The sequence below is a fragment of the Acomys minous genome (assembly GCF_964271855.1).
Source record: "Acomys minous genome assembly, chromosome: 9".
NCBI lineage: Eukaryota > Metazoa > Chordata > Mammalia > Rodentia > Muridae > Acomys > Acomys minous.
The window spans coordinates 75,223,031-75,250,622 of NC_140490.1; the positions used below are offsets into that span (position 1 = coordinate 75,223,031).

A 27,592-nucleotide genomic window follows, 5' to 3' on the forward strand; every position below is an offset into this window, starting at 1 on the left:
CCCTGGACACTGGCTCTTACAGTGCTGGAAGGTGCTATGCAAACCCGCAAGGCGGGAAGCAGCAAGCATCCTTCCCCAGCTATGATACTAAGTGTTAGGATTCTGCCACAGTCTGCCTACCTGTGATGTCAAAGCTTGCCTGCCACTGGGTGTGGCCCCACTCAGTACATAAAAGGACAGCCCTACCTCACCCCTCACTCTCCCTCTCTCCCTCTCCTCTCTCTCTCTCTCTCTCTCTCTCTCTCTCTCTCTCTCTCTCTGTCTCTCTCTCTCTGTCTCTCTCTCTCTGTCTCTCTCTCTCTGTCTCTCTCTCTCCCTCTCTCTCTCTCTCTCTGTCTCTCTCTCTCTCTGTCTCTCTCTCTCTGTCTCTCTCTCTCTCTCTCTCTGTCTCTCTCTCTTTCTCTGTCTCTCTCTCTCTGTCTCTCTCTCTGTCTCTCTCTCTGTCTCTCTCTCTCTGTCTCTCTCTCTCTGTCTCTCTCTCTCTCTCTCTCTCTCTCTCTCTCTCTCTCTCTCTCTCTCTCTCTCTCTCTCTCTCCCCTCCCCGTTTCTCTCTGGGGTGCTCCCATCTGTTGCCCAGCTTCTTGTTTTTTAATTATTAAATTATTAAATTAAACAATGACCAGCATGGCATGATAATCCTAAGGGCACACATGTGTCAGCAGTAACTGGCAGCTGTCTGATTGGACATAAGACCTACTCAGGAGGAGAGAGACCATGCCTGGTATGAGAGACCTAGCCAATCATCCACCGCTAGTGAGGTCTTGTAACTTAGAGAACCATCTACCACCGCTTTATTAACCAGTGTAATTCCTGCTTACGTTTTAAATCTTCTTAAACCCACAGGTAGCTGTAGCTCTCACACCTCATCACAGAAACTTTTCTTGGCAATGGCCAGAGTCCATTACAGACAATCAGAGCAGGTCAAACTGGAGAGGACAGATGGCTATGAGGTACCCACCCACAGTGGATATATCCACAACACAGCTCCAGCACCAAAGATTCAGGGAACATGAGGAAGAGGGGGCGCAGAAGGCCTGAGGACCAGAACATCTGTGAAACTGTGTCTTGTAGAAATGACAGCATTCACCGCACTTCAACAATATGATTGCCCAAACAAGACCTGAACAAGGGCAATGCCAACAGACATGCTAATGTAAAAGATGAATCTCATGGACCTCACACATAAAAAAGAACTCCAGGCAACTAAATAGTCATCTCCAGTAATAAGCACCACAACTGGCTTTCTAATACAAAGTGGTCAGCTCTGAAATCATATACTTACAGGTAACACTAAATGAACTAATCAGCTTGTATATATTTAGTCATGTATAAACATTTGTTTTATATATATGTATATATATTCTATATTATTGTTACGTGTGTTTGTGTGTACACAATAACAATCAAAGAAAAAGAGGCCATAATTTCAAGCATGGATGCATAGAAAGGGTTGGAAGGAGGAAAAGCAATGTGGAAAACGATATAATTTTATTTAATTTTTAAATTTAATTTTAAAAAGTGATGTATTAGTCATTAGTCAGCTTTTTTCAGTAGTTTTCACAATTGCCCCTCCCCATGGCAAGTGATTAAATGGAATATTTTAGCATTAGGAAATAAAAAAAAACAAAATAGTAGAAAATTTAAAACTAGCATCTAATTATTATGCAGATTATTGTAGTATTAATCTGTTTCAGAGGGGGATGGGAGGTGTGTTAAGCCCATGCCCAACTACTTTGGGTTTTGGCATCCTAAAAAATGAAACACATTGCATGGCTACAAACTCAGCCTTTTCTGTGGATGTGTACATTGAAACCCATAAGTGTCAATGCAATCTGATATGGCAGAGTGACTTACTGGTTGAGGTAAGAAATCTTCCTTTCCTGCCTGTTGGCCCAGCAATCTTCCCTTCTCATTACAGTGCTGCTCAGTAGCTGCAGCCTGATATACAGTTGTAGCGCTCCTTAGTGTGTAGTGTGTGAAGAAGCAGAAAGGAAAACAATAATTAGTTCTGCGAACTCACCAAAAGAGAAACAACAGCCCTGCGGTTGTTGAGCCAGGAGTAGAAAACAGGAGGAGCGCAGCCTGCCCTGGGTCCCACCCCTGCTCTGTCACACCCTGCGCACTTTGATATTGGGTGATTTAAGATTCCTCATCTGTTAACAGGTTGTCGGAGGTTCATATTTGAAAAAGCAGAGCTAGAGTTTCTAAATGACTTAAATGTATTCTGGAAAGGGTCAAGAACTCTGGATAGATGTGCGGTGCAGCCTCACCCGTGGGCCGTAGGCTTCCTCAGCTGATGTCCTCTGAGAACTATTTCCAGGCCTGGCTTGTAACTGCCACGTCCTCCGTGGAATCTACCCATAAATACTTGGACTGGCTTCACTTATACTGAACAAAGCTATCAAAATAAAATCTTTTTCAGAGATCTCCACTAACAAAACAAATATGAGCATCCTGCCAGTGCCTTCCTGGTGGGACTATCCAGCCCACGATCCAGCACACTGGTGTACAGTCATTATTTTGAACGTTCATATTAGCATCGGTTGATTTTAGACTTATGAGTCCCCGTAACACTTTGCATAATGACAGCCAGCTACTGAAGGTACGCTACAGCCCCGGGCCATAGCATCGAGGTGGTGACGCTACAGTGTTTAGGATATGATTACTCATATGGAAAATTAGTTTTACCATCAAGGGACTGTCCTATTTAATGACAGCATTACTAAAAGTCTTTGAGGGATAAACAAATTGACCATGAAATACAAACATTTGTTGCAGAGATCAATGGCAGAAGCCTCCCTGGTTCCATTTAGAGGAGTCTGATGCCTGTCTTCAAAGGACCAGCAGCACCAGCACAATACATACTTTGAAGCGGGGTGCTTTGTCATCCTCTGCCTTAGGCCTCCCTACTTCTGGCATACATTAGCAAAGCCTCTCTCCTCCTCCTCCTCCTCCTCCTCCTCCTCCTCCTCCTCCTCCTCCTCCTCCTCCTTCTTTTTCTTCTTCTTCTTCTTCTTCTTCTTCTTCTTCTTCTTCTTCTTCTTCTTCTTCTTTTCTCTCTCTCTCTCTCTCTCTCTCTCTCTCTCTCTCTCTCTCTCTCTCTCTCTCTCTCCCTCTCTCCCTTTCCTTTCTTTTCTTTTTTATTTCTTTCTTTCACAAGGAAGACCTTTGCCTTAATGACCATTTCTATCCCAGGAGTACAGAGCTTTTCATACAGCTTAGCCCCATAACTTCATTAGTAAAAGACAGATTCTGTGGTCACTTTTGTTGCCACATTATGGTGTTCAGGTCAGAACACTGTGTGCCCCACATCACAATGATGCAGTCAGACCAGCACCATGACAGGAAGAAATACTGCAGCAAATCAGCTCTGGCCAGGGCTGGCTTTTCTGCGTCTTTCTGGTAGACCCTGAGCAGTGGCCAGCACCTCCTCTGACTTCTTCCTGAGGGGACCAAAAGAGAGGCTGGCTCTTTATCATGTGTGCTCAGTCAGTTGGTCTAATATTTCCCCAACCACCTCTAGATTTCAGCTGCCATGTCTTCTATAAGAAAAATACTTCTCTGGTGTGTAGTCGATGAATCTGAACTCTTTGGAACACAAGCTTATATGGAATTAGACATCATTGAGTGAGGCAATGGTCCATTTCCAAACAGCCTTGAAACTCCTCCGTGGTACTTTGCTTGTGGGTAACTTCTTACTGTAGTCAGTAACTGCATTACAATTGAGGAAAGTTAGGGCTTCATAGAGGCTCTGGAGCTAACAACACCCCTCCTTTTCACAGCCACAGAGAACGCTCCAAGCTGCAGCAACACAGAGTATTCTACCCCATGTTAGCAGTGCCTCCTCACACAACTGTTCTCTGACAGAAACTTGAACCACAGTGGAGACATGTATGGGTGTAAAGTTGACACATTCTCTCCCCTAACAACGGCGGGCAGGTGTGTGCATGTGTGAGTGCGTGTGTATGTGCACGTGCTGGTTTGTGCGCCCATGCAAGTGCATGTGCGTGTGCAAGTGCATGTGCGTGTGCAAGTGCATGTGTGAGTGTGTGTGTGTGTGTGTGTGTGTGTGTGTGTGTGTGTGATACCAATACTTATTTTACATTTCAGGGATTTTTCTCTAGATTAAGATGGTATCTATATTAAATTTGCACTGGTAATTCATTTATAAGTCACTGGGATTTTCATTTATAAATCACTAAGGCAGGTTGGGGATCCTGAATCATGTACAAGTGAAGAAATTGAGTTTCACACAAACAAGCCAGTGATCACATAAGCATTCATTTCTGTCTGCTGGGTGTGAGGTGACCAGCTGTTTGAAGTTCCTGGCTTGACTTCCTCACAGTGATGGACTTTACCGTAAAAGTATAAGCTGAAATAAACACACTTATCCCATATGTTGCTTTGTGTCAGAGCATTTTCTCACAGGAACAGAGATTAAATTAAACTAGAACTGAAATGAGGTGACAAACACACCCAAGGATGGATACAGAACTAGTGAGAACTACAGAAGGAAAGATTAAATTACTAGCCAGTTCTTAAGTTTACATTTGGTCACAATTTGCTACTGTTCATTCTGCTACTAGAAATATGTTTCTTTCATGCACATGTTGTTCTCTGGCTTGAACTGATTAACGTATTTCCAATGGACCCACATATTGCAGTAGAAAGAGAAAACAGAAAAATAGTGTAGAGAAAGGTAAAGAATATCTATCTTTTATAATTGACACCACAACTGGAGAAGAAGAAATAAAACAAATAAATATGAGATGAGCAATGTATCTTGGTGTTAACTTCTGGCATGGCAGCAGAGACAGACAGTCCTCTACTTGATTTCTTCACTCAGGAGTTTGTACTCCATCCACAGTCAGCCTATTTCTCATGTCGGGAAAATTACAGTATAAACAAATTCTCACCTAGCAAATGTGCGGTGATATGTATGGAGGTTTATCATGAAAAATGAGTAGACAAATAACAAAAATAAAGGATACATCCTAAACAGGTCTTTTTATTTAACATAAGGCCAAAGAAGCTATCAGGCATTGCTGAATACTGCCTACTAACTGTACAAAATATTGACTGCATGCCTCGCAAACACCAGAATATCCGCTGAAATGGAATAGAAATAAATAACTTCTGCTATAAACACATGAAAACATATCCAACTGTTATCTCTTTAAACATATTGTAAATAAAAAATTACCAGCACTTCTACAAAATAAATATTAAGAAACCATTGACATAGTTGAAATGCACTCATATAAATTAACAACTTTAATTACATTAGCCAAAACAGACATTGGTTAAAGAATTGCATGTAGTATGCAAAAGAACCCACAAAATAAAAATAAAACAAACAAACAACATCAACCACATAACATAAAAAGTTTTAGACCAAAACAGGTTTCAGATTATCTTGGCTTTCATAATTATATTTTTCTTTTAAAGAAAAATATCAACCCATTGTCAATGCACTGTTTTTCAAAGCATTTAAATACAGGGTAAAACCCATTGAAAATTAATACAGAGGAAATGATTCACTTTATGCATAAAAATAAATAATAATATAGCTGAGACATGTGATTTGCTTCTGCTCTTGAAGATGTGAACAGCATCTAAGCATTCGTTACCTCTGACCCTTCCAATAGCTTCTCAGTGATACAGGGTTTAAACACATACAGTGTCCATCCCAAACCTCCTGCCCACACCTACAAGTCTCACTTATGCGGGTTTTGGGGTGATTAAGTTTTTCCGTTATATTGAAAAGAGAAATTACCAAAGGCCCACGGAGATCATATTTGTCAAGTGACCACAATCATTTGAACGGATGTTCCTGTAACTGGGGCATATTTATTCTATTCTTCAGTCACCTCTTGAGTTCAGTCCCACAAATGTGAAACGATTTTGTTTATTCTGCCTTTTAGGAAAACGCAAGGCCTCTCCTTGACAATGGAGTGTGGAATCAATCTTAAATGAACATTGAATTGGTTGGTCTTCTAGGATAAGAAAATCCCAATCATTGTGCTGAAATTTGCCTTATTTGGGGAGGGGAAAATGTCAGTTAAGCTTACAAGTATTTAATGTTTAAAGAGATACTGAGCACAGATGCTCTTCAGAGCATCTAGAATTTGTGTGGGCAGGTATTTAAGATTTATGCTAGAGAAAGTGGGGATACCAGATAGAGCCATTCTAAACTAGGTAAAGCACACCATGAAGAAACTAAGATATTAGGCATTAAAGGCTCTTTGATTTTGGACTAAGCAGCTCCATAAAAGGACCAGTTGTTCACAAGACTGTGTTGTCTAGATTTTTAACTCTAGCAAAATAATATCTAATATTGTTAAAGATGTTAGCAATTTAAATTTGATTGCAAGACCATACAAATTTGATGATCTCAGGTGAACTTTATTGGCATGTGACAGCAAAGTCACTTGATCTCTGATTAGTAACACTGTCCTGTGGACTCCCATTTCTCTCTAGAGTTAATTACTATGGTCCCTCATTAAAGCCGAGCTTGCCCCCCAAAAGCATCTAGAATTTAAAGGGTTTTAAAAGGTTGCAGATTCACCTCATATGAATGAGAACTGGAGTTAGTAGTTTCATAAATCCTGCTATTCCCGTGGTCTAGGTCACCCTTGACATGGCACAGTAGACCTCCACACACTATTTCTATAGGTCCCAGGATTACCTCAAGTACCGAAGAAACAGCTCAGAGGGCCCTAAAGCTTTTCGTAAAAATTGGCAAAGTTGAACCTGGACGTCTACCTCCCTCAATTTGTCCTCACCATGCCATCTGTCCCCACATGCAAGATCTCCAAGGTCAATAGACCTCAGTTGTAATTCATTTCTTATGCAGTACATGCATTTCCTGCATAAGACAGGGAGGGCCCCTGGAACTCAGTAACAAGACTAAAGTAGTTTGCCTACATACAGCCTAATGTGATAAGGTATATTGACTTAGAATGTATAATATATATCGACTTAGTTTATTTTTTAAGAGTTAAACCAGCTTTTGTAAGATTTAATTTCTCACTTGTATCTCATTTTCCTACAACGACTTTAATCTATGGACTGACTTAATGCTAAAAGCTTCAATACTTTATAAAATACTGAGGAATATCTTTTTTTTCAATTAGAGTTTTTCATTTTTATAAAGTTTTTCAAACAAGTCCGTACAAATAAGGCTCTGTATTTTAAATACATAAGGAATAATTTATTAGCTGTTTTAAACAAGCAAAGTGTTGGGCTAAATGAGAAACTTGGGCTTAAGTGTGCATTTTGATCTTTATAAGACAATCTTTTCAGTTTTGCCTCCGAAAACCACAAACTTACACATTAAGATTTTTGGCTGTAAAATACAATATTAGAGATTTGTACAACTATCCTACCTCCTTACTCCTTAAGTGCTCTCTCCCTTAACTCCCACTGTCTTAAATACTTTCCTGCTTATTTTATTATTTAAGTAGTAACTACACTATTCAAAAAAAAATTTATTCTAGCCTAAAGATATTTTATTCTGAAAAAGTTTCTGATTTAAGATTGATTCCAATAAATAATAAATATAAGTTGAAAAAATCGGCCCATTTTTTCATTAACATCCCATTTTCCCCACAGGGGATAACTTGTAGGGAGCAGGGGTGAGGAAGAGGGAAGATTTCAACCTGTACATTTAAAGAGGGCCTGGCTGGATTCTCACTGGGATTTTCAGGCTTTTTCCCATCCAAATATTTGAAATGTACCCACCAAATACAGAGTAAAAGCAAGAAAAATCTATCACTTATCCTTCTTAAAAATACTGTGTTTTGCACACAAACATTCATTGTTTTAAGAACATTAAAAAAATGACAGCCTGAAGTGCTTAAAATGTGTATGGACATGGTACAAAACATGTATATATACACACAGATATGCATATGCACAAGCAATGTATATATACACATACAAGCATGTAGTCTCATTATTTGAACTTGATAATCCAACAGTGTACACTACTGTACATCCAGTATGAAATGTCCTGTTTCATGGATGTAAAAAGAGTCAAAAATCCAAACCTCTCAGGTCTTTTAAGCCTGAACACCATCCACCTAACCCAATCTTAAGTCTCTACCCCTGACTCATTGATGGTGAACCATAACCAACCACAGACAGACTGTTTAAAGGCTCACACAAATGTCTTTGGTGTATGTGTCTATTTTTAAGGTACAAAATAATAATAATAATTATAATTATAATAATAAAAATAGCTATTTTGTGTGCTGTAGCAGTTCTTTTGTAGCTCACATGAAGTGCAGCTCTTAAACCCCACCCCCACCCCCACCCAAAGAAAATACTTGTTAAATAAGGATTAGACAGGTCAAACACCATTGTAGTGCAAATAGTAAACGATAAAAAAACAACATTTACAAAATATAGAAATGTTTGAATCCAACAGATGGACAAACATATTCCTTTCAAGTATCTCTCCTTGAAGAAAATAAAAATTAATCAGGTTACTTCCAATACAAAAAAGTCTTTCTTTTTGTCCTCTTTCAGGTAAACAGTTTCAAACCTATTAGGTTGCATAGTTCTAAGATCATAAGCACCTTAACGAAATGTAACTTGGTATTCTTTATTCCTTGATCTTTCTCTCTTTCCGTTCTTGTTCTCAATGTTTTATGTTGGTTTTGTCTGGTGGCAAAAGTGGTACAGAAAAGAAAATGTGACCACCTGCACAGAATTGTCCTTTTACCAGTATGTGTATGCATGTGGTGTGTGGACATGCCTCTGTGTGTGTGTGTGTGTGTGTGTGTGTGTGTGTGTGTGTGTGTGCTGAAATACACAGAGAGAGTGTCACATAGACATACTTATGACCTGGGTAACTGGGTGGGACTGGCCCTTTAAAACTCATGGCTTTCTAGACGTTATTTGGGTTGTGCTAGCCCACATTACTGCAGAATAGACAAGTAGACTTCCAGGCTCGCAAGGGAACAGCAAGAGGCAGGAGAGAGGACAATACCCAGTTTGAAAAAAAAAACTGATGCATTCAGTTTGGTCTTGGAAGAAATGAAGGGTACACCATTCTCCCTTTTCCTCCCAATCCCTGTCTCCTTCACCGCTTCATCTCTGAGCCCTGGCTTAGAATAGTTTCCACATCTTCCTTCATCTGGTTTCATTAGGTTTTGCTTTCAGCTTAGTTTTTGTTTTTATGGGTTTTTTTTATTATTATTATTTCTATTTTTCTGGTTGTTTTGTTTAATTCAGAAATCTTCTATTTGTCTTCATTTTTTGCCACGATCTTTTCTGAACTTTCTAGATCCGTTTCCTCTAGGACCTGGCAACTCTAGGAGCAGCCGCACTCCTCCACGATCATGTTCTGAATGTCCTTTTTGATGATGTTTTGGCCATCGTCGTAATACAGCATAGACATGGGCCTCAGCTTGGTGGGCACACAGCACGACTTAAGGTTGGCGAAGGGGCTGTGACCCCTCATGCGGTAGTGGTTGATGACCGTTGAGTGAAAGGAGAGCGAGGACCCAGAGGTGCCTGCTATGTGGCTCGGGCACTCACCCTCGCAATAGTTGGCGTGATAGCCAGACGGAGCGATGATCCAGTCATGCCACCCGATGTCTTTGAAGCTGACAAAGAATTGTTTCTTACAGCAGATGTTGACCTTGCCATCGCACTCCAAGCCCCGCCTACGCCTACGGTGAGGATGGTCTTCAGACTGTCGAGCCTGCAGCATGAGGAAAGGTCTGTGCGACTGTTCCTTTTCCTCTTCCACCGCTCCATCACTTCCATCTTTCTTCTTCCCATCTCCATCCACTTCCTTCTTCTTCTTCTTGCCCAGGAGCACTAGGCTGGCACCACTCTCCTGGCACTGCTCACAAGCAATCCGCACATCCAGGGAACTCTTACCCTGGTCCAGCAAGCGCTGGATGCTGCTAGACACTGGAAAGATGTGCCAGGTACTCTTCCGAGCATCGACCACTTTCTCGGATAGCAACAGTTCACTCCTCTCCCCCTTTAAGCCTATTTCCTCAGCCTCATCCCCAGTGTCCAAGCTTCCCTGAGGATGCTTCTGCTGCTGAAATAGACGGATGGTGACTTTGGTCCTGGTCCTGTTGGCCTTGGGGACTTTCAGGAAGAGCCAGATTTCTGCACGCTCCACTACGGACAGGTCACTGCCTTCCTTGGAAATCTCAAAGTGCAATGTCTTCCTGGCTGTGCCTGAAGATAAAACACGAGAGAGAGAGAGAGAGAGAGAGAGAGAGAGAGAGAGAGAGAGAGAGAGAGAGAGAGAGAGAGAGAGAGAAGAGCACTTGTTAATTGTAATTGTACATCTATCACTGATTTATGGCAGCAAGAATCTTGTTATCAGTTATCTCATATAATTCTCAGTCAGCAATTTACAGTCCTTGTATGAGATAAACCTGAATCCATGTGGCCCCTGGGTTGAGAAAGGGTTTTACAGTTTTGAAATGATTTAAAGAAAGATAATTTTTTTAACGTGAAACTTACCTGAAATATAAACTTTAGTGCCTGTAAGTGTAGTTTTATTTGAACACAGTGTGTTTCATTACACATTGCCCTGACCTTGTTTCACTTATATAGAATTGAGTAGTTACAGGAGGCGCAACTACCAGAGAGCTGTTTGTAGACCCTGTTCTGCGATAAAGGGAGCCTGGGCTTCTGTATCTATGTCACTCACCCCCTTTTACAAATGAGAATGGCGAGATGACATTTGCCCAGGGATCTCAGGTTTGAAAAGATCTAATGGAACAGCACCAATGAAAACCTTTGAAAGCCTTAGCAATTGTGGAATTATTTTCTCACAAAAAGCCAAAGACCTTGTCTTCTCGTCTATGTGTGCGTAAGTGTATGCCAGACTCTCTGACATAAGATCTTCTTCCTGTCACCACCTGACCTAACTCCCCTGTCAGCCTGTCCCCAGGTACAGCAGCAGGTTTTTCACCAAATGGCCTGCAAAGCTCCAAGTTAGGCCTTTCTCAGAGCATTTTTTTTCATCACCTAAAAGTAGATCTGACTATGCTGTATCTTCTGTTACAACCTTTTGTTTTCAATATCCAAACTTCCCGTGACATAGGAGTGTACACTCCACAGAGTCCATGTTCCTGTAATTCAGCTATCTATCCCCTATGAACGCTATGCACTCAAGCCACTTGTAGCAGTGACACCGTTTGTCCCTGCACCATCCAGGCTGACCAAAACAATGCCATCTGCTTTCCAGCTAGACCCCACTCTCACTGCCTTCCTTCTCCTCGCCTACTACCACCCTCACACTAACTCCATTTAGGACACCTGAGGGCTTAGGCCTTAGCTTTCCCATTCACTGTCTTTGGAGCATGCAGCAGAGGGCAGGGAGTTATCTGATTACTAACTAACAAATGGGATCGAAGTAGCATTGAATTGCCTTAAATTAAGAAAGCAACTCCTGTCTCTGAATCCCTTCTTTTTGCCTCTCTTCATTTAGAATACCCCAAATAAATACCAAAAGCATACTTCCCTTTTTCTATCTGCTTTTAAAACAGAAGAAACCCCAGCAATCACTCAGATCTACCTATCTGTAGAGCCAAAAACCTTGCTATTTGCTTCTCCTTTCACACACACTTGTAGAGTTGTCATGCAGTATCATTTACCATAAGAAACTCAAAAGAATAAGAATTTACAATAAGAAACAGAATTCTTTAAGTATGTATTTCCCTTCACTTCCATATTACCATTGGAGAGTATATAAAGGCACACTTTCATTGATCTAATCACGCCCCTATTCATAGGTGTCTGCTGTAAAATCTTCAGGTGGTTCATGTTTGACATCACACCTCCCTAGGAGGATCTCCCTAACTGGATACCCATAGCTAACAGAACCAGGTTGTATTTATCAGGAGAGACCTTGAGGTGCTCATGGCACCATAAATTTCAGCACAGTTTCAAGTACTCTTGAAGGAAAGCTTGTCTGTGCATGGTGCACTGTAGATTCCAACATCAATCTAACACACTCTGTAGATTGATTACAATACTGATAAATTCACAAAGGCAAGGCCCACGGAATGCTAACCCGAGACACAGCCCCCTGGCATCTATCCTGAAGTTTTCCAGGAAGATGTAGGTGGGGGTACTGGCATTCCTCTGAGTGACCTCACGTTTTCACTAGGTATTAAAATTAACTAAGAGGAGATTTTTGATTCCATAGTAGACAAGAGCAAGAAACAGTGAGAAAGAGGGATGTGGCTAACAGCTTTGAACGTGAATACCATCTCACCCTTTGATAAGGTCGAGTGGGGTTGTTGTTTTTGTTGTTGTTGTTGTTGCTGCTGCTGCTGCTGTTGTTATTGTTTGGTTTTGTGAGAAAGTAAAAGGTTCTAGGAAGCAAAATCTAAGATGGCAATTGCAGCAGCTCATGAGGTACATGTACCTCGTGAGGTAGGGTACATGAGGGCAGAGGGATCCAGAGAGGCTGAGGGGAAGGAGGGATAGGCCACAGGGGCTCAGAAGAGCACTAGTTCCTTCAGTGTTTGGAAAACTATCTATTGGCTACCTATCACTTTTTCCTTCCTGTTTCCAGGTGGGACCGCTTCTGAAATTCTGGGCTACACGACGTGTCAGTCCACAGACAGAACAAAAGTAGCTGCCAAGTTAGAGAAGCCAGAAAAGGCTAATTTCTCTCCCTAGGAAACAGCTCCTGACTGGCTCCTGACTGGCTCCTGGCTGTCAGTGTTCACTAGGTCTCAAGGCAACCATCTCCCAAACTCTGCTCTGTCCCAGCCACACTTGGCATAGGTGTGAGGGTGAGGGGACTGACAGCACGCACGCACGCACGCACGCACGCATGCTGACCTGCTCACACTGGGCTTCCCATAAACAGTCCTAGGCTGACGACTGCAGATGCTGGGAAAGGGATAACAGAGGATTAATTGGCTAGAACAAGTGACTGTGCATAGGAACTGCTTTTTTTTTTTTTAACCAAGGCCAGCAAGGCTGAGGCCATGTGCCCCTGTCACACAGTCTGCAGGACGGCCCCTCATTTCATGGGAACAAGTTTCTAATGCGTGAGGTGGCCCCGCCCCTTCTTCACAGGCGGCTGTACTTGGAAGCAAATGATTTAGTGTTCCTGCAAGAGGAGCGTACAAAGAGAGTGCTCATTAGAGGGGGCTCAGTCTGTCAGGTGCTGTTACACTAGGTTCAGAGAGTCGTCATAAAACGACTTTCAGGCTGGTCTTGGCTGACAATTAACTGCAAGCCATTGCCTGCGTGTCACGGGAGGCAAGGGCTCTGATTTGTGCAGCAGTTTAATTATCCAGCCGAAAGCCTCTGGTTCCCTGTGTTTGTATCCATTCGAGCTCGCTTCATCTCTCCCCCATATTTCTGACATTTGGATTTTCCCCTACTAATTGACATGCCTGTCCCCTCCTTCTCCTGGTGTCCATTTCTGGAACTGCTATTTGTGTATTGCATGATATTTTATCAGGGGGGAAAAAAATAAAACTGAGATCCAATTTCATGAAAATGCTGTTGCCGTTTGCCCAGGAGGACAGGGGGAGGAGAGAGTGAAGTCTTCCTCCGTCTACCTCACGCACAGGTACATTTTACAAGTTCTATTGTATTCTGACTTAAGCAGTGCATTTTTTTTTCTTTTACCTTAGCTTTCATTGCAGAGGGGTGTGGGGAGAGTGAGATGGCTGGAAGCTGAGGTGGACTGAGCATTTCTCAGACCTGTTGGTTTCAGAAATATATTACAACTCTCAAGTCACTTTCATAGGGATGAGAACTACAATTAGGAAATGTTCTATTCCCTTTATCTCTATTGCCTGGGAGCAGCGGCTCTGTTATAGGGATGCTTCCAGGAGGCCCCAAGCCGAACATGGAATGACGTGAAAAAGGGAAGAAATACTTAAGGATGAGATGTTTACACCAACTTCCCATCCATTTCAGGCCTGACTTAAATATCCTGCTGTTGTAAAATCCTGAAATGAACACCTTCCCATCACGCTGCGTAAGCAAGTATGGCGCTCGTGTGTCCAGGTGTGTGCTGGGTTCTCCACCAGGCCGCAGCTCCCCAGATAGGACTGATTGCTCGTAACCTTTCATTACCTACTCCCTGGTAACATGCTTTTCCTCCTCGGTGCTATTTTTTGTCCTGAGGCTTGTGAGCAAGGCTTGTATCACAGCCTGCTATGTCTGAGTAATTCACTAAGATAGTCCCACGCAAACCCATGTGGGTGATAATATCTCATCACTTTAGCCCCTGCGAGCTTGGTGGACACACACCAAAGCAGAAGAAAATGGGCAGAACATTTGGTAGAGATCAATTTTGTACCTTATAGGGAATACCTTTGAAATGTTGCCTGGTAAGAGGGCTGGCAGAAAGAAAGTCTACGTAAGCCTAAAGGAAGGGTGTGTGTAGCAGCTCTCTTTTGCTTTCAGGATTTTTCCCTAGCTTGATCATGAAGGTATGCCAGGGCTTGCATAAGCAGGCTCCTTGCTTCCTTCCCCAGCATTAGTATACAATTGCCACATACACACAAGTCCAGGTCTCGGATTCCTGGGCACATGATCATTCCCAGCTAAATAACCAATATATACATAAATGCTCAGCTTCATTAGCCTGGTTTTCCTCATCAACATCTGGAGTAAAATATGCTATCCCTTTATAAATAGGTAGTAATTACATCTATGTTAATGTAGAAAGCCTTGCCACTCACAGTGCACGTTTAAACTCACCAGAGGGGAGCACAGCTCTGCTGAAAATACGCGTTGCTTAAATGTTCTGGTCTTCACCAAGTCTCCCTGTGCCTAGGTACAGTGCAGTCAGCAGCATGAAGGGCCTCCACTACAGCCTGTGTGTCCTCTGAGGCACTAAGTCAGCCTCTGGATGACTTCCAGGGCTTTCTGCAGAAGGTCTTGAAGGGTTACTTTTCCTCTGACCTACAGTAGAAAATCTTGCCTACAGCAGGCATATTAGCTTGTATAGCTTGTATAAATTATCCTGTCTAGCCCTTTAGCTTTAATACCTCTCCTTAGGATCCATTTTTGAATTATTGTACCTCTTCAGGCCTGAGTAACTTATCATCCGTTGCCTCTTTCATTTAACTAATGATGAAAAGGGTTAAACGTTCAAAAAATGAAGAGTCTCACTTCATAATATAAATAGAAAAAGAAATTCTCAAGATTCAGCCCCAGAGACTTTTTCTAGAGTTCCTCAGAAACTTTTACACTTTTAATTTTGGACCTAGGAACCAGTAAAGCAGAATATTTGACATAGCAGAAGGGCCAAGACAAGTAAGTATTTTCATGCGAAGTGCCTGGGAAGGTACTCCTCTCCGCGTGAAAACTGCATCCCTCCCCTGACATCTCCCCATCCCCACTACAGTACACCCACTCCACAGGCAAAAAACCAGTGCTCATCTCTCTGCACATCCCTTCCCCCACGGTTTCTCTCCACACTCTCAGCTGGGAAACAAATGCGTCCTTAGCAGCTGAACTCCGTGTTCTTACCAGGCGTTAAATAAATAGTCTTTTTTTCCCCCCTCTCCCTGTTGGAAATCACTTGTCATTCGTGTCCCTTGTGAAAAGCATTTTGACAAGGCAGGCAAACTAGGAAGCAGAATTGGGGGAGACAGAGACGGGCGGGTTGTTTGTTTGTTTGTGTGTGTGTGTTTTAACCCAAGCTACCGTATTAGGGAGGGACTGTGTTCGCATCAGTGTAGCCGATGATTCGCGTACATCCCAAGCCCTGCCTTGTTTATTTTTGAAATGTATCACTCCTCTGCCGCCTATGGAGCTGCGGAATGTTCATATGGACCACAGCACTCCCATGCTGTGCCTCGGCCTCACTTCATTTATTACAGGTAGTTGTGCACCTCCCAGTCCATAAAATCTTAACTCTGCAGAAAGATGGGGTTGCAGGAGCAAGCACCTGATAGTCTTCAAGATTAGGGTGCTACAGGCTGGGGCTTCAAGTAGCCACAAAACTGCCTTTCCCAGATTAAGTGACAGAGAAGAAGGCTTAGGGATGCGCCCTCTTGTGGCCAGTCTTTCCCAAAACTCAGAGAAGTGTGAAACCTTAAGGGTTCAGAGGTTTGATGAGGTGCAATTCAGAACACAGGGCAAAAGAAAGGTAGGGGTGGAGTTGTGGGAGTGTACTCTGCTTTGAGATGGCGCTCTCTCTCTCTCTCTCTCTCTCTCTCTCTCTCTCTCTCTCTCTCTCTCTCTCTCTCTCTCTCTCTCTCTCTCAGTGGTCTTCAGTGAGCTAACTCAAATCCTCTTTACCTGGTGTCCTCCCAGAGACTAGAGGGATGCTACTTTAGACAGCACCTGGCAGTATCTATTTACTGAGGCATCACTTTCTTTGTTCTTCCATCCTATGTAGCAAGCACTCCAATAAGCTAATTGTGACAATTAGCAGCTAACCATGGCGGAATCTATGTATGTTCAGTAGCAGACTGTTACTATACATTCACTGAGCAACCACTATAAAGAAGCAAAAGTAGATAAAACACAGTACATCAGCCCAGACGGCCTCTGATCTCAATTTCATTGACAATTTAGGTCATAGTCATTGGGTTTTACTCATCCATACTGCTGCTGCTTTCCAGAAAGGTGAGCACTCAGGACTTGGGGCCAGCCATGCAATGAATACACTAACTTTGGGATGCACAATTGGGTGACACCTATATAAACAAAATCAAATTTATTTATTGGTACATATTTCAGAGAGCTTGAGAGAGAATGGCTGCTACTTATCCAGAGCAACCCAAATCAGTTTCACAAAGCTGAAATACCACCTGGACACAGTAGGATATATTCACTTAAAAGGCTAAGGTACTGTAGTCCTTGGATTCTCTTTATTTTCATGGGTTTTTTTTCAGCTTAATCTAATAATCTTGACCGAAGAGGCCAAAGTAAAACGTACATCTCATACCAAGAATGTTAATATTAAATAGCACATAATAGTATGCTTACAGGTGACACTCATTGACTGTACTCTGTGTTGTACATGGGGTTATAATTGAAGAAAAAAGTCCTTTCCTATTTTTGAAATATGTTACCATCCTACACTGCAGAGTAGAATTATTACAAAAGCAACAAGATGGATCTTTGCAGTTCATTTTTATGTATTTGCTCTAATTAACCAGATGATAAATATGGTTCCTGAATAGGCAACATGCTTACGTCATACCCTATGCTACTTGGAGAGTAGATTGCCTATACTATGGCCCTAACTTACATCTGCGAAATTATAGTAAATCAACCTGAAGTCAATGTATGCTGCCTCTCACAGGAGAAGATAAGTAGCTATAACAGACACACTGTGTTCCTGGACTAGAAGGAGTTCCCTCTTACAAACTTTACACTCAGTTGGTGTGCGAGCCCAGTGAACCACCAACGTAAAGAGGAGCCCATTTTCTCTCAAACTAAACAACAGAGAAGCAAACGTGCCAGGATCCCATTTAACTGAGAGAGTCATTAGCTTTGAGGAGGCCACAAGTGAGGAGGAGTGAAAATGGCCTAATTCTCTGCCCCATCTCCAACTGCCAAGCAATGAATTTTCTGTCCATGCCTAGTAAGTCAGAGGGAAAGAGAGAGTGCCTGGGTCCACTATGGAAGCTAAACATGGTGGAAGTCACAGCATACTTAGTCACGTGATACAGTTGAAACCAAGTTAATAGAGACTGCCAACTGAGGCCAACATAGGTGAAGGCTGTATATAAAAACTTATATGGTGATGCCAGGTCCAGGACCAATCTTCTAAAGCATGGAGCCCATCCCCCACACGTCAGCCAATGCAATAAAGCTTTTCTTTCCCACCTCCTAACTCTGAAAAGTGGAAGAAAAGTAAGCTGCAACCTGATAGGTCCAACCTGTCTTTCCCCTCAATACGGTTCAGAAAATAGAGTCACAGTGACCAGGGATTCGCGGACTGTGTCAAGAGGTAGGTAAGAAAGTAGGACTTGGACAGAGCTAACCTGCCTAGGAAGCTGGTGGGGCACCAAGGTTTCTCTCATAGGAAGCCACCAAGCCAGCAGTCTGTCAGCTCCCCATCACTCCCCCACCGGCATGGATGCCCAGGTCTTGCAAGGTTTTCTTGAAAACAGAACCTCTGAGTCAACAGGTTTTCAGCATTGGAAATTTTGAGTGTTGCCTTAACTGTTTATACCACTGAAGCAAACTTTTAAACAAAATCCTGAGAGTCCCCGCACGTACTTTACTAGCCATATGCTCTACCGAACAAAACAATAGCGTTCCCTTCAGATGGCTTTGGCGAGTGATCCTAGTCCTTAGCCTGGTATTTCCCACGAATGTAAAGCGGTATTATTAAAACATCCGTGGGCCCAGCTCCCAGAGGCTTGTGGTAGGATCTGTGTCCTCCTGACTATGAAGAACCAGTTCCAAGTCTAAGGCCTAGGCTTTGGACAGGTATTTTCTACACAGCAACAGGTTAGCGTAGTCCTGAGCCAATGATTAGACCCTATTACAGTTCTTCCACGTAAGGATTGAGTGCTTTGCATAGTGTCTGAGAGAACATTGTCAAGGTCGCATTCCTTGGCAAAAAGTTCTACGTACTTTACAAAGAATAAAACTGGCTTGTGAGTGAGAGGGGTTTGGCGTTCTGTTGATGTTGTCGCTTTTGTTTTTATTTTGTTTTTAATCGGAAAGCAAAAGGGTCAGTGTTCCAAAAGTCATCACTAATTCGGTCAGTGCTAACTGCCCTGGGAGTGGCTCTTGGCTGTCTTGGGTGTGCACTGTGCACAGAGGCAGGCTTTCCAGAGGTGAAAATGATTGTCACTAATAAATACAGCCCAAGTCTGGCTCCAATGTGGCCCCAGATCAGACACGTAAAGAAATTTGTTTTCAGACAGTGGCATCATCAGTGCCTTGCACTCGGCCCCCAGGCACTCTCGCTCCTACCTCAGAAAGAAAAAAAAACTTTGGATGGGGTCCAGATGCTGCCTGTGCACCCCTAAACCCCCAAATGCCCTGCTTTCATCTGGCTGCTCAGATCTGGTTTCCTAGGCAGGGCAGCCAGGGATCCCCTTGACACTGTCTTCCAGCTCCGTACTGGCTGAGAGCTTCTTCTCTGGGTAACCACTGAGTTTATTTAGCAAAGTGTAAGCTAGCCATCGCGGGGCAGAGCTCCTCCGACAAAGAAGTACTTGCCCAGTACCCCCCACCCCACCCCACCCCACCCCTGACTCTCCGGCGCCACCATCACTAATAACTAATAACCTTCCCGGGAAGTCTCTAGCTGGAGGGAAAGAAGTTGCTGCTAGGACTGTCAACGGAACACATCTCCCTACCCCCGCCCCCACCCCCAGCGCCAGCAGCACCCACCTGACTCGGCAAAGGTGATGATCTCCGAGGTTTGCTCCATGAGTTCGTTCATCTCGGCCCTCCTGCCAATGTCGTCCTCTATCTCCACATACCCGTTCTCCCCTACTTTACCCACGTGAAGCTTCCTGATCGCATTGAGAAGCGCCGCCTTGGGCACCGGCTGGCTGACATCGGGTCTCTTCTTCAAGTGCAGCATGTTTAAGATGTGCTTCTTGACAGCTTCTACCATCTCTGGCTGAGAGTTAGGTCCATCCTTCGGAAGGGTGGCCAGCGCACAGGATGGGCAGTCCGGGCTTGCACCGTGCCCCTCGGATCCTGGGGTGGGGGAACTCCTCACTATAATCCAGCAACTTGCCAACAGAAATCCTCTCAGCCAAAGCAAGGGCATCCTGGCAGCAAAAGTCGTGTGTGGTTGCCTTCTTTAAAGGCCCTGCTTTTCCTCCCCACCCCTCACGCACAGGATTTTTTTATGGACTTTTTTTTTCCTTCTCCTCTTCAGCAAATTCTCTGGAACAAGAGCAAAAAGTTTTCTGTGAAGTTTGGTTTGCAGGTTTCCTCTCTGAATGCAGTCAGTGCTGTAGGTTTGTGGCTGTCAGGGAGGAGAGTTCTGACTGTCTCCGAGTAAAAGAGAAGGAAGGAGGGAGGGAGAGAGGGAGGGAGGGAGGGAGAGGGAGGGAGGAAGGAAGAGACAGGGTGGGGGAGACAGAGACTGAGAGAGGATGGGAGGGAGAGACACTGGGAGAAAAGAGAGAGGGGGAGAGAAGACAGAGAGAGGGGGAGAAAGAGAGGGAGAGCAAGGGAGGGGGAGGGAGGGGAGAGAAAGGAAGGAAGAGGGGGAGGAAGAGGGGGAGGGGAGAGAGGGAGGGAGAGAGAAAGGAAGGGAGGGAGGGAGGGAAGGAGAGAGAGGGAGAGAGAGAGAGAGAGAGAGAGAGAGAGAGAGAGAGAGAGAGAGAGAGAGACGGATTGGTCCTAAGTGAGTGAGTGAATGGAAGAGGGAGGGCGTCTGAGTAAAAGCTGTGACTAGGGAGGAGGGACAGACCGTTTCTGACAGGCTGCCTTCCCGCAGCTCCTTGCTCCCTCACCACGCACACCTCTTTTCAAATCCTACCACTCTCTGTGGGGGGAAAAGGGGGGCGTGTGGGGGTGGATGGGAATTCTTCAGTCCTTTCTACACTAAATCCTCCTATCTGTGTTCACTTTTGGTTGGGGGTGGGGGTGGGTGGTTTCTTTCTTTTTCTTTTACTTTTGTCTTTTTCCCTCTCTCTCTGTTTCATCTTTCTCTGCTCAATCCTTTCTCTTGCGTTACCTTTCTTCTTTGGGGGCGGGGGGGGGGGGTGGGGGGAAACCCAAGCTAATTAAATGCACTGTCTCCATTCAATGAGATAACTTGGTTGGGAAGTGTGCCCCTGAAGTCGAAGTCTTCTCTCAGGGCCTTGCACTAGCCTGGAGTAAGCATCCCATCCGCTGGCCCTGATGAGGGTCTGAGGGAGGTCCTCAGGTAGATAGCACAGGTCAGGAGACTGGGGCTGGGGTTGCTCTGAGACAGCTGGCTGCTCTGCCTGACAGGATCCAGAACCATTCCTTTCTGCCATTCATTCATATTAAATGTCCAGGGTCTTCATGCCAGCAGGCGATCTGATGGGACCTCGAGCGCAGCAGAACTTTTGTCTGTGGTCATATAATACACTCTGCTCTTGCCAAGCGGGCACCACAGCAGGGCGTTGGAAGGTCCCTTGGGCAAGCAGCATTCTACATAGTCAGGGAAGGTACTCACCTCCCCCTCCACCCTGGAGGTGCATGTATCTACAAATTATAGCTCACTGCCTTGTCCTGGCTGCACAGTTAAAGCACATAATTCATTTGGCCTTTCTCATATTGTTTCATAAAAAAGTGTACACTTCTGGCCTATAGGGAAAGAATCTCTAACACATACTGGCAAATTATTTTTCTCTGGCATGTACTAGTTTTGTTTTGTTATTCTGCTTGCCCCCGACTCCCCTCCCTAATCTTGACCGTAGCATCCATGGCAGGCTGCCTGGCTGTTTCCTTTTTCTTCAAAGTAACAGCAGAGCTGAATTCATCGAGGATTACAGTATTTACAGAACAAGACAAATGTGCATTTTAAAACAATGCCTTTCTGAGGTTTTTCTTGTTAATTCTACACACACACACACACACACACACACACACACACACACACACACACACCCTTTTCATTTTCTGCCTTAATGCTTTTGTCTTGCAGAAGTATCTTTAAGGCATCCATCTGTTAAAGCTGTCCTTCCCTCGCAGTTTCTTCCCTGCACATAGGCACTCTTGGTTTCTGTGGATGCACTCTGCTGCTCTCTGACACCTGCTGGGTTCAGAGCTCTGGACTCCAGCACAGCAGGTCAGGAGGGCTGAGTTAAGAGGTGTCAGGACTACAAGTATAAAATCTACATACAACAACCAGGAGGACTTTGACAACATCATGACATGAGGTTAAACTCCCAGTTTTGACAGGTGACAATGCTTCTCTGAACCATGTAAATGCTGTTTTTAAAAGCACAAGACTTTCCTGCTTACAGGCCCTCTGACACCTTTGCAGAGCCAGGAGGACCCCAAGTCCAGAAACACCAAGGACTCTGCTTTTGTTGATAAGACTGTCCATATTACCTAAAACTCTCATTTAAAAAAAAGAAAAAGAAAAGAAAAGAAAGGCTGGTCAAAAAGATGAGGGGAGTAGGGGCATGGGCACTATAATGGTTCAATAAAATATCTTTGTATTATAATAACATCACCCACCTATTTGGAGTTACAGATACAAAACCCGGAGCATTTTGTGATGCAGTTAAGTTTTATGAGACAGACTAACATAGAGCTAAAAGTTTAATGACAATGAACAACTTGAAAGTCCTAATAGCAGCATTTGGATAAGAGCAACTTATCAGTGTTCAGATTCTCTTTGCAATGTGAATACGTGTGTGTTCCTTGAATTTACTGTTTGCAAATGGAGCTCTTAAAAATAGCTTTCTCTTTGGCATATGTACTTGTATATGTGTGCTGAGTGGGTTGTATAAACACATCATCTATTTGCATGCTCTAGGACTATTAAAAAACAGTATTAACCTGCCTGCACAATAGAAAAGGATACAAATTACAATGCCTGTGGAGGTGCCAAAAAGTTGTAAAAGTCCTCCTAGCCATAGTGACTTTGAATGCATAGAGAGCTCATAAGCAAGAATTGAAAAGCATTACCTTTTGGGCCCCTTCTGTTTTGCCAGCCGGCTCTTGTATCATGAGGTCAGAGCAGTCTGGGTTCCTCTTCAAGGTATTGGCACTGAGAAGTTTTATACTGTAGTACTTAGTTGTACACTCACACATTGGTACCTCTCAAAGAGGAGGGCTGGGGCTTTGTTTAGGATTGGTTAGAATCAGCATGACATCAGCAGATGACTAGTTTTTCCAGTGTGAAACATTTCATAATTCATTATCTAATGGAAATCTCTCTTGGCTTCTGAGACACTACCTGGGGGATGCACTGAGCCAGTAAAGCCCGTGGCTAGGAATAGTTCATCCTCTACAAAAATAAAGAGTGTCAAATACACACGTCTCCAGGAGTGTCCAGCTGTGGCCTTTTCTTACTCATACGTACACTTCTTGTTATACTCAGATTCAGCTTTATGTGCACGTACAACATCTGTTACTTCATAAAGTTGTTTCTATTTGCAAAGCACTTTACTTTTTCTACGGCAGAGAAACCTCAGTGTTCTTCATAGGAACTCTAGTTTATAGTTATGATCTAAATAAGCTATGTTCTTGAGGAAAAGCACAGGAAAAATCTGTCCACGTGATGATGGTCTCCCTGCCTTGACTCACACTGTTAATTTACACCTTGAAATTGAATGCCTGCTTCATACATCATTTGTCACCTCAGACTTGGGAAACGGGTCCTTCTTTGCAAGTGAACTTCATAAGCATCCTGCCTATATCTTTAGAATCCCATCCTAACCAGCAAAAACAAAACAACAACAATAGAAAAAGATCATCTTTTTTTTAAAGCTAGAACTTCAAGACCTATATAATTTATAAACATTATAAATATGAGTTTAATGAAAAGAACAGAACTCACTTTGAAACAGATGTAAAGTGAGGCTTGGGGTTTTCTTTTGGGGGAGTCACACTGTTAGGGAGATAAGGCTCCTCCGATGCACACAGTGAAGAAGGGCTCTTGTTCTCAGGAAGGAGTACAGCACTGTCCAGGTTCTCAGGACAAGTTGGATAAAATGTACAAAATTGGGAGCTAATGAAAGCCATATGACCAGATATGTTGTTTTGTGTGCCGGATTTAACATGCATAAAATAAACTTTTCACTGTGCCCACAAGCAAAATACAGAGGCTCTGGTCTCCTGATGCGTAGTGGGGGGAAGGTTCCTTTACACCAGGAGCTGTCTGGCGGCGAGGGTCTCTCTTGGCTAACAAAGTGTGGGTGCTAGCTCCATGTGGAGGAGGAGGGGGGCGGGGAAAGGAACATTCTAAGAACAGCACAAGAGAACCGAAGTAGGGAATAAAGTTTCAGGGGGGAAAAAGGAATGAGTGGCAAGGACAGAAAGAAAGTCAGTGGGGGTCAGTTCCATACCCACCCCGGGATGAACATAAACGCTTGGAACAGAGGCCCTTCCGTATTGTCAGATAAGAACCTCACAGCATCTAAGCTCACCTCCTACCTCACACATGTCTTCAGGGAAAGTAGCACTTGCGCTGGAGTGTAGAGTGGGTGGTACAAAAAAGCGCCTAGATCAGACCCCCAACTCTGGAGGCTCCCTCACCATTTAAACTCAAGCCTCGGTGTTTCCATCTATAAAATGGGATCTATAAATTCAGGGTCAAAACTCAGTGGTCACAAATGGATGTTCATTACTGGACATCCTGGGGGTTGCTTAAGCATGTGCATCATGGGAATGCACAGGACCCTGACTGCAAGGTCCACTACACACGTGTCACTCTGAGACCCTGTTGGCCTTTGACACCACGGAAGTGCCCACCTGCTAAGCCAGTCTAGCAGCTGTGACGTAGCTGGATCCCCCAACCTCAGAGCTGAACCACACTATGAAAGCTTCTCTTCTCTCTCTCTCTCTCTCTCTCTCTCTCTCTCTCTCTCTCTCTCTCTCTCTCTCTCTCTCTCTCTCTCTCCCTCTCCCTCTCCCTCTCCCTCTCCCTCTCCCTCTCCCTCTCCCTCTCTCCTCCCCACGGAAATCAAGTTGGGGGTGGTGGAGGAAGCAGGCAGGTTAAAATAGCTTCTGTGGAATATTCTGGGCTAAGGCTCAGCGTTTCCCCGCTGAATTCCAGGGCCCAGGGCGTGCGCTGGTCAGCGCAGCTCTGAGCGGGTTGGTTTCTCTTTCACTTCCTGCCCCTCCCGCGGAGACTCCCTGCACCCAGGCCCTGTCCCTTCGCAGCCTGCCACCGTACCTTGAGCAGCACCTGCTGGCAGTTTCCAGGGATCACTCCCGAATGCGCAGCTCCAGCCCGGCTCGCGGGACGCCTGGACTCAGGGCCAAGCCGGTCCAAGCGGCCGCCTCTATTTTTACCCTGAACACCAGCAAGGGCAACTTCGTTTAAAAGCGCAGCTCTTGGTTTTCCCCCCCTTTTGGCAGCTAAAGAATTCAGGGAGGGGAAGAAAAAAAAAATCACTGTTCAGTGAGTGCAGCTGGGAATCTCTGATCCCAGCCCTCGGTGCCAGGGATTGTCAGGGACCAGGACCTGCACTGGGGCTGGCGGTCTCCCGGCCGACCAAGGCTAGCGGCAGCGCAGGCCCCGCGCCCGCAGACTGCCCCTTCCCGAGTGTGGAGTTCGGTCCCACCGACTACCGCACTGGCAGAGTGGCCCGCTGCCACCGCGCTCTGCACCTAGCGGAGGCGTTCTGATTTACTGACTACTTCACAAAGCTCCAACTCCACGCTGGCCCTGTGCTCGCCTGGAGGAGCAGCCACTAGCGAACCCGGGGAGCAGCTTGCTGTGAGGAGGAGCCCGGAGGGAAACTGGTACCTTATTTTACTGTAATTGCAAAAGGAGCGATGTGCCAGAGATTTATATTTAGAAGTTGTATGTTTCTACTTTTATGTAAATGGAGCAATTAGGGCCTGTCTTGTTTCTGCTAACTCCGATGCGTGAGCATTGCTGGGGAGCTGGTGTTTTCAATCACAATTAGTGAGCTGGTCAAGAAACAAAGTTCCTTTGAGGATAGAGCTCCTTTGTGCCAATGGGGGAGACCTGCGGTCCAGTGCTAGCCTGTGGCTTGCGGTGACACGTATCTTAGGGGCACAGCTAGCTCTGGACTAGTGTGTCTGCCCTGTGCGGCAGCTGGGCCCATCTAAAGTTGGCAGAGATCAAGAAGTGAGAATATTCACTTTTCCTCTCAAGTAAACCTTATGTCTTTAAGCGCTCATCCAGGCTATTAATCTCTTCCCTCACTAGTCCTCAAGCAAGGAGACAGGCTTGGAAAGGGGGCCGTTTGCCACAACTCTGTGGTTAGCTTCTGCTCACAGATCCTATGATTCAGTCACACATGCACGCCAGGGGATGTGAACACGTTAAGCAGGTGGCTGAGAAGTGTCCTCTGATTCAACTGAATGACAGGAGGCTGGTGGTTCAGAGGGACAGACAAGCTGCTGACAACTCAGGGTGTTTGGTTCCTTCCCATGGGGGAAAGGAATCTGTTTCCAAAAAATTCTGATTTCTGCCTCATCCCTACTGGGAAAGTGAACGTGACACCTGACTGTGGAAATGAAAGGGACTTTTGAGGTGTTCTCAGCAGCTAAGTGTTATTCTGATTCTGGGCCTAGGAAAAAAAGAAGAAGAAAGCTGGCCTCCTTGGTTAGCAGTGACCCTCCTCCCCATCCCCCACCCCTCACCTCCCAGAGCCAACTCTGCGTGCAGAAAACATGGGCAGGATTCGGAATATGTGCTGCAGTGGGCTGTGGGAGTCCCTGCTTAAGCACCCCACCAAATGGCTTCAGTAGAGTCTGGGGTTGGCAGACCGGTCCGTCTCCTACAGGCCACAGCCTGCAGCCAGTTTGGGCCAAGTGTTAGATACCAGGATTTGGGCCAGAGATGAAGCAGCCCTTTGCAGTCAAAATCAAACTAGGGTGTCTTGGTCTGCATGCTTCTAGGTCAGACCAACAATGAGGAGTTCAAAGCAGAGGTGGAAAGGAGAACACTCAAATTCCTCCTAAATTTACCAGACTACAACAAATCAGAAGCAGTTAACGCCGAACTCCCTGACTCCTAAGACTCACATTTTTCTCAGTGTCCTGAGTAGCCCTCAGACCTCATGCTGTCTAAAAGGGCCTGTTCTCGGAGTATTCAAGACAGTTATCTTTCTGAACAGTGGACCCAGATGCTACACTAAAACAGGAAATGGAAAAGAAAGAAAGAAATCAGTAAGTAAAAAAAACTGTTGTTCTTCATTCCAGAACTGGGGTTCTCTGCTGAAATGGTTTTGCTCCTGAGACATCTGACAATGTTTTCAGCTGTCACAACCAGGAAGGAGGTGCTATTGGCATCTACTGAACAGAGGCCAAGGATGCCAAGTACCCTCCTACAATGGCCAGGACAGGATGGTGCCCACACTTAGAGAAATCAGCAATGACTATTCAGTGGAGAAGCCCTGAGTTGGAGTCATGATTTTAAGATTTCACCCAATTCCCTTTCCATCTGTTATCCAAGAGGACTTGGAAACTCAGATTATAACACTGGAAAAGGATCCAATTATGCAAAGTGTTAATGGCTGAAGTGACTCTGCCTCCTCATGCGTGAGCGATACCCAGTGACTAGAGACTCACTCCAGGAGATAGATACCTGACTGTCACAAGCAACCTTGTTGTTACCAACCAGAGTTCTCGTATGCACACAGTACATTTTCTGCCAGTTCTTTTTATTATTATTATTAAACCAAGGCCAGTCTTGATGGCAAGCAACAAATCTAGATGAGCTGACTCATACCCAAGGTGTTTGAAGATAAGAAAGACTCACAGGAAAAAAAGTAAATGAGGAAATGGGCCCTTCACTTTAGTGATTTAGTAACAGCTCAATCAATGCAACAGAGAGTTCTTCAAAGTAAATTTTGCAAATGTGAGATAGCCATGTTTATCTTAACTTATAAAGGAAAGAAAAACCAGTAGCTTTGTTTTATTGTCTAGTACCTTAAGAGAGTGACAAACAATTACTATCCAAAGGAATAAAACTGAAATCTTGTCTACGTCCTAATGTCCAATGCAAGCAACA

At 44.3% G+C, this 27,592-nt stretch overlaps 1 protein-coding gene and 1 long non-coding RNA gene across 6 annotated transcripts in view; one reads left to right on the forward strand and one right to left on the reverse strand.

Moving 5' to 3' along the window:
• Positions 1-4,988: 4,988 nt before the first annotated feature.
• INHBA (inhibin subunit beta A) lies at positions 4,989-25,161 on the reverse strand. 2 transcript variants are annotated; one of them, XM_084796227.1, is made up of 3 exons: positions 24,779-25,161; positions 19,330-19,836; positions 4,989-10,206 (listed from the first exon to the last, which is right to left on the reverse strand). In XM_084796227.1, exons 2-3 carry the CDS (start codon positions 19,715-19,717, stop codon positions 9,320-9,322), a joined length of 1,275 nt encoding a protein of 424 aa, XP_084652353.1. In that variant the 5' UTR covers positions 19,718-19,836; positions 24,779-25,161; the 3' UTR covers positions 4,989-9,319. The 2 variants fall into 2 exon arrangements, with proteins under 2 accessions (XP_084652353.1, XP_084652354.1); XM_084796228.1 differs by lacking the exon at positions 24,779-25,161 and adding an exon at positions 22,567-22,853.
• Positions 13,001-27,592, forward strand: part of LOC311605571 — a 93,242-nt gene continuing 78,650 nt past the window's right edge. For 2 of the 4 annotated variants that reach the window (XR_014782013.1, XR_014782014.1), the window contains exon 1: positions 13,008-13,576. This is a non-coding gene — a long non-coding RNA (uncharacterized lncRNA). Of the gene's footprint in view, positions 13,577-27,592 lie in introns of all 4 variants that reach the window. The other 2 variants (XR_014782012.1, XR_014782015.1) reach the window with 2 other exon arrangements.

Bases quoted from the DNA above. Each gene is read 5' to 3' on its own strand.
- INHBA (XM_084796227.1), bottom strand. From the start codon at position 19,717: ATGCCCTTGCTTTGGCTGAGAGGATTTCTGTTGGCAAGTTGCTGGATT. The intron at 10,207-19,329 runs GTGGGTGCTGCT...TTTTATCTTCAG, and splicing joins CATCACCTTTGCCGAGTCAG to GCACAGCCAGGAAGACATTG.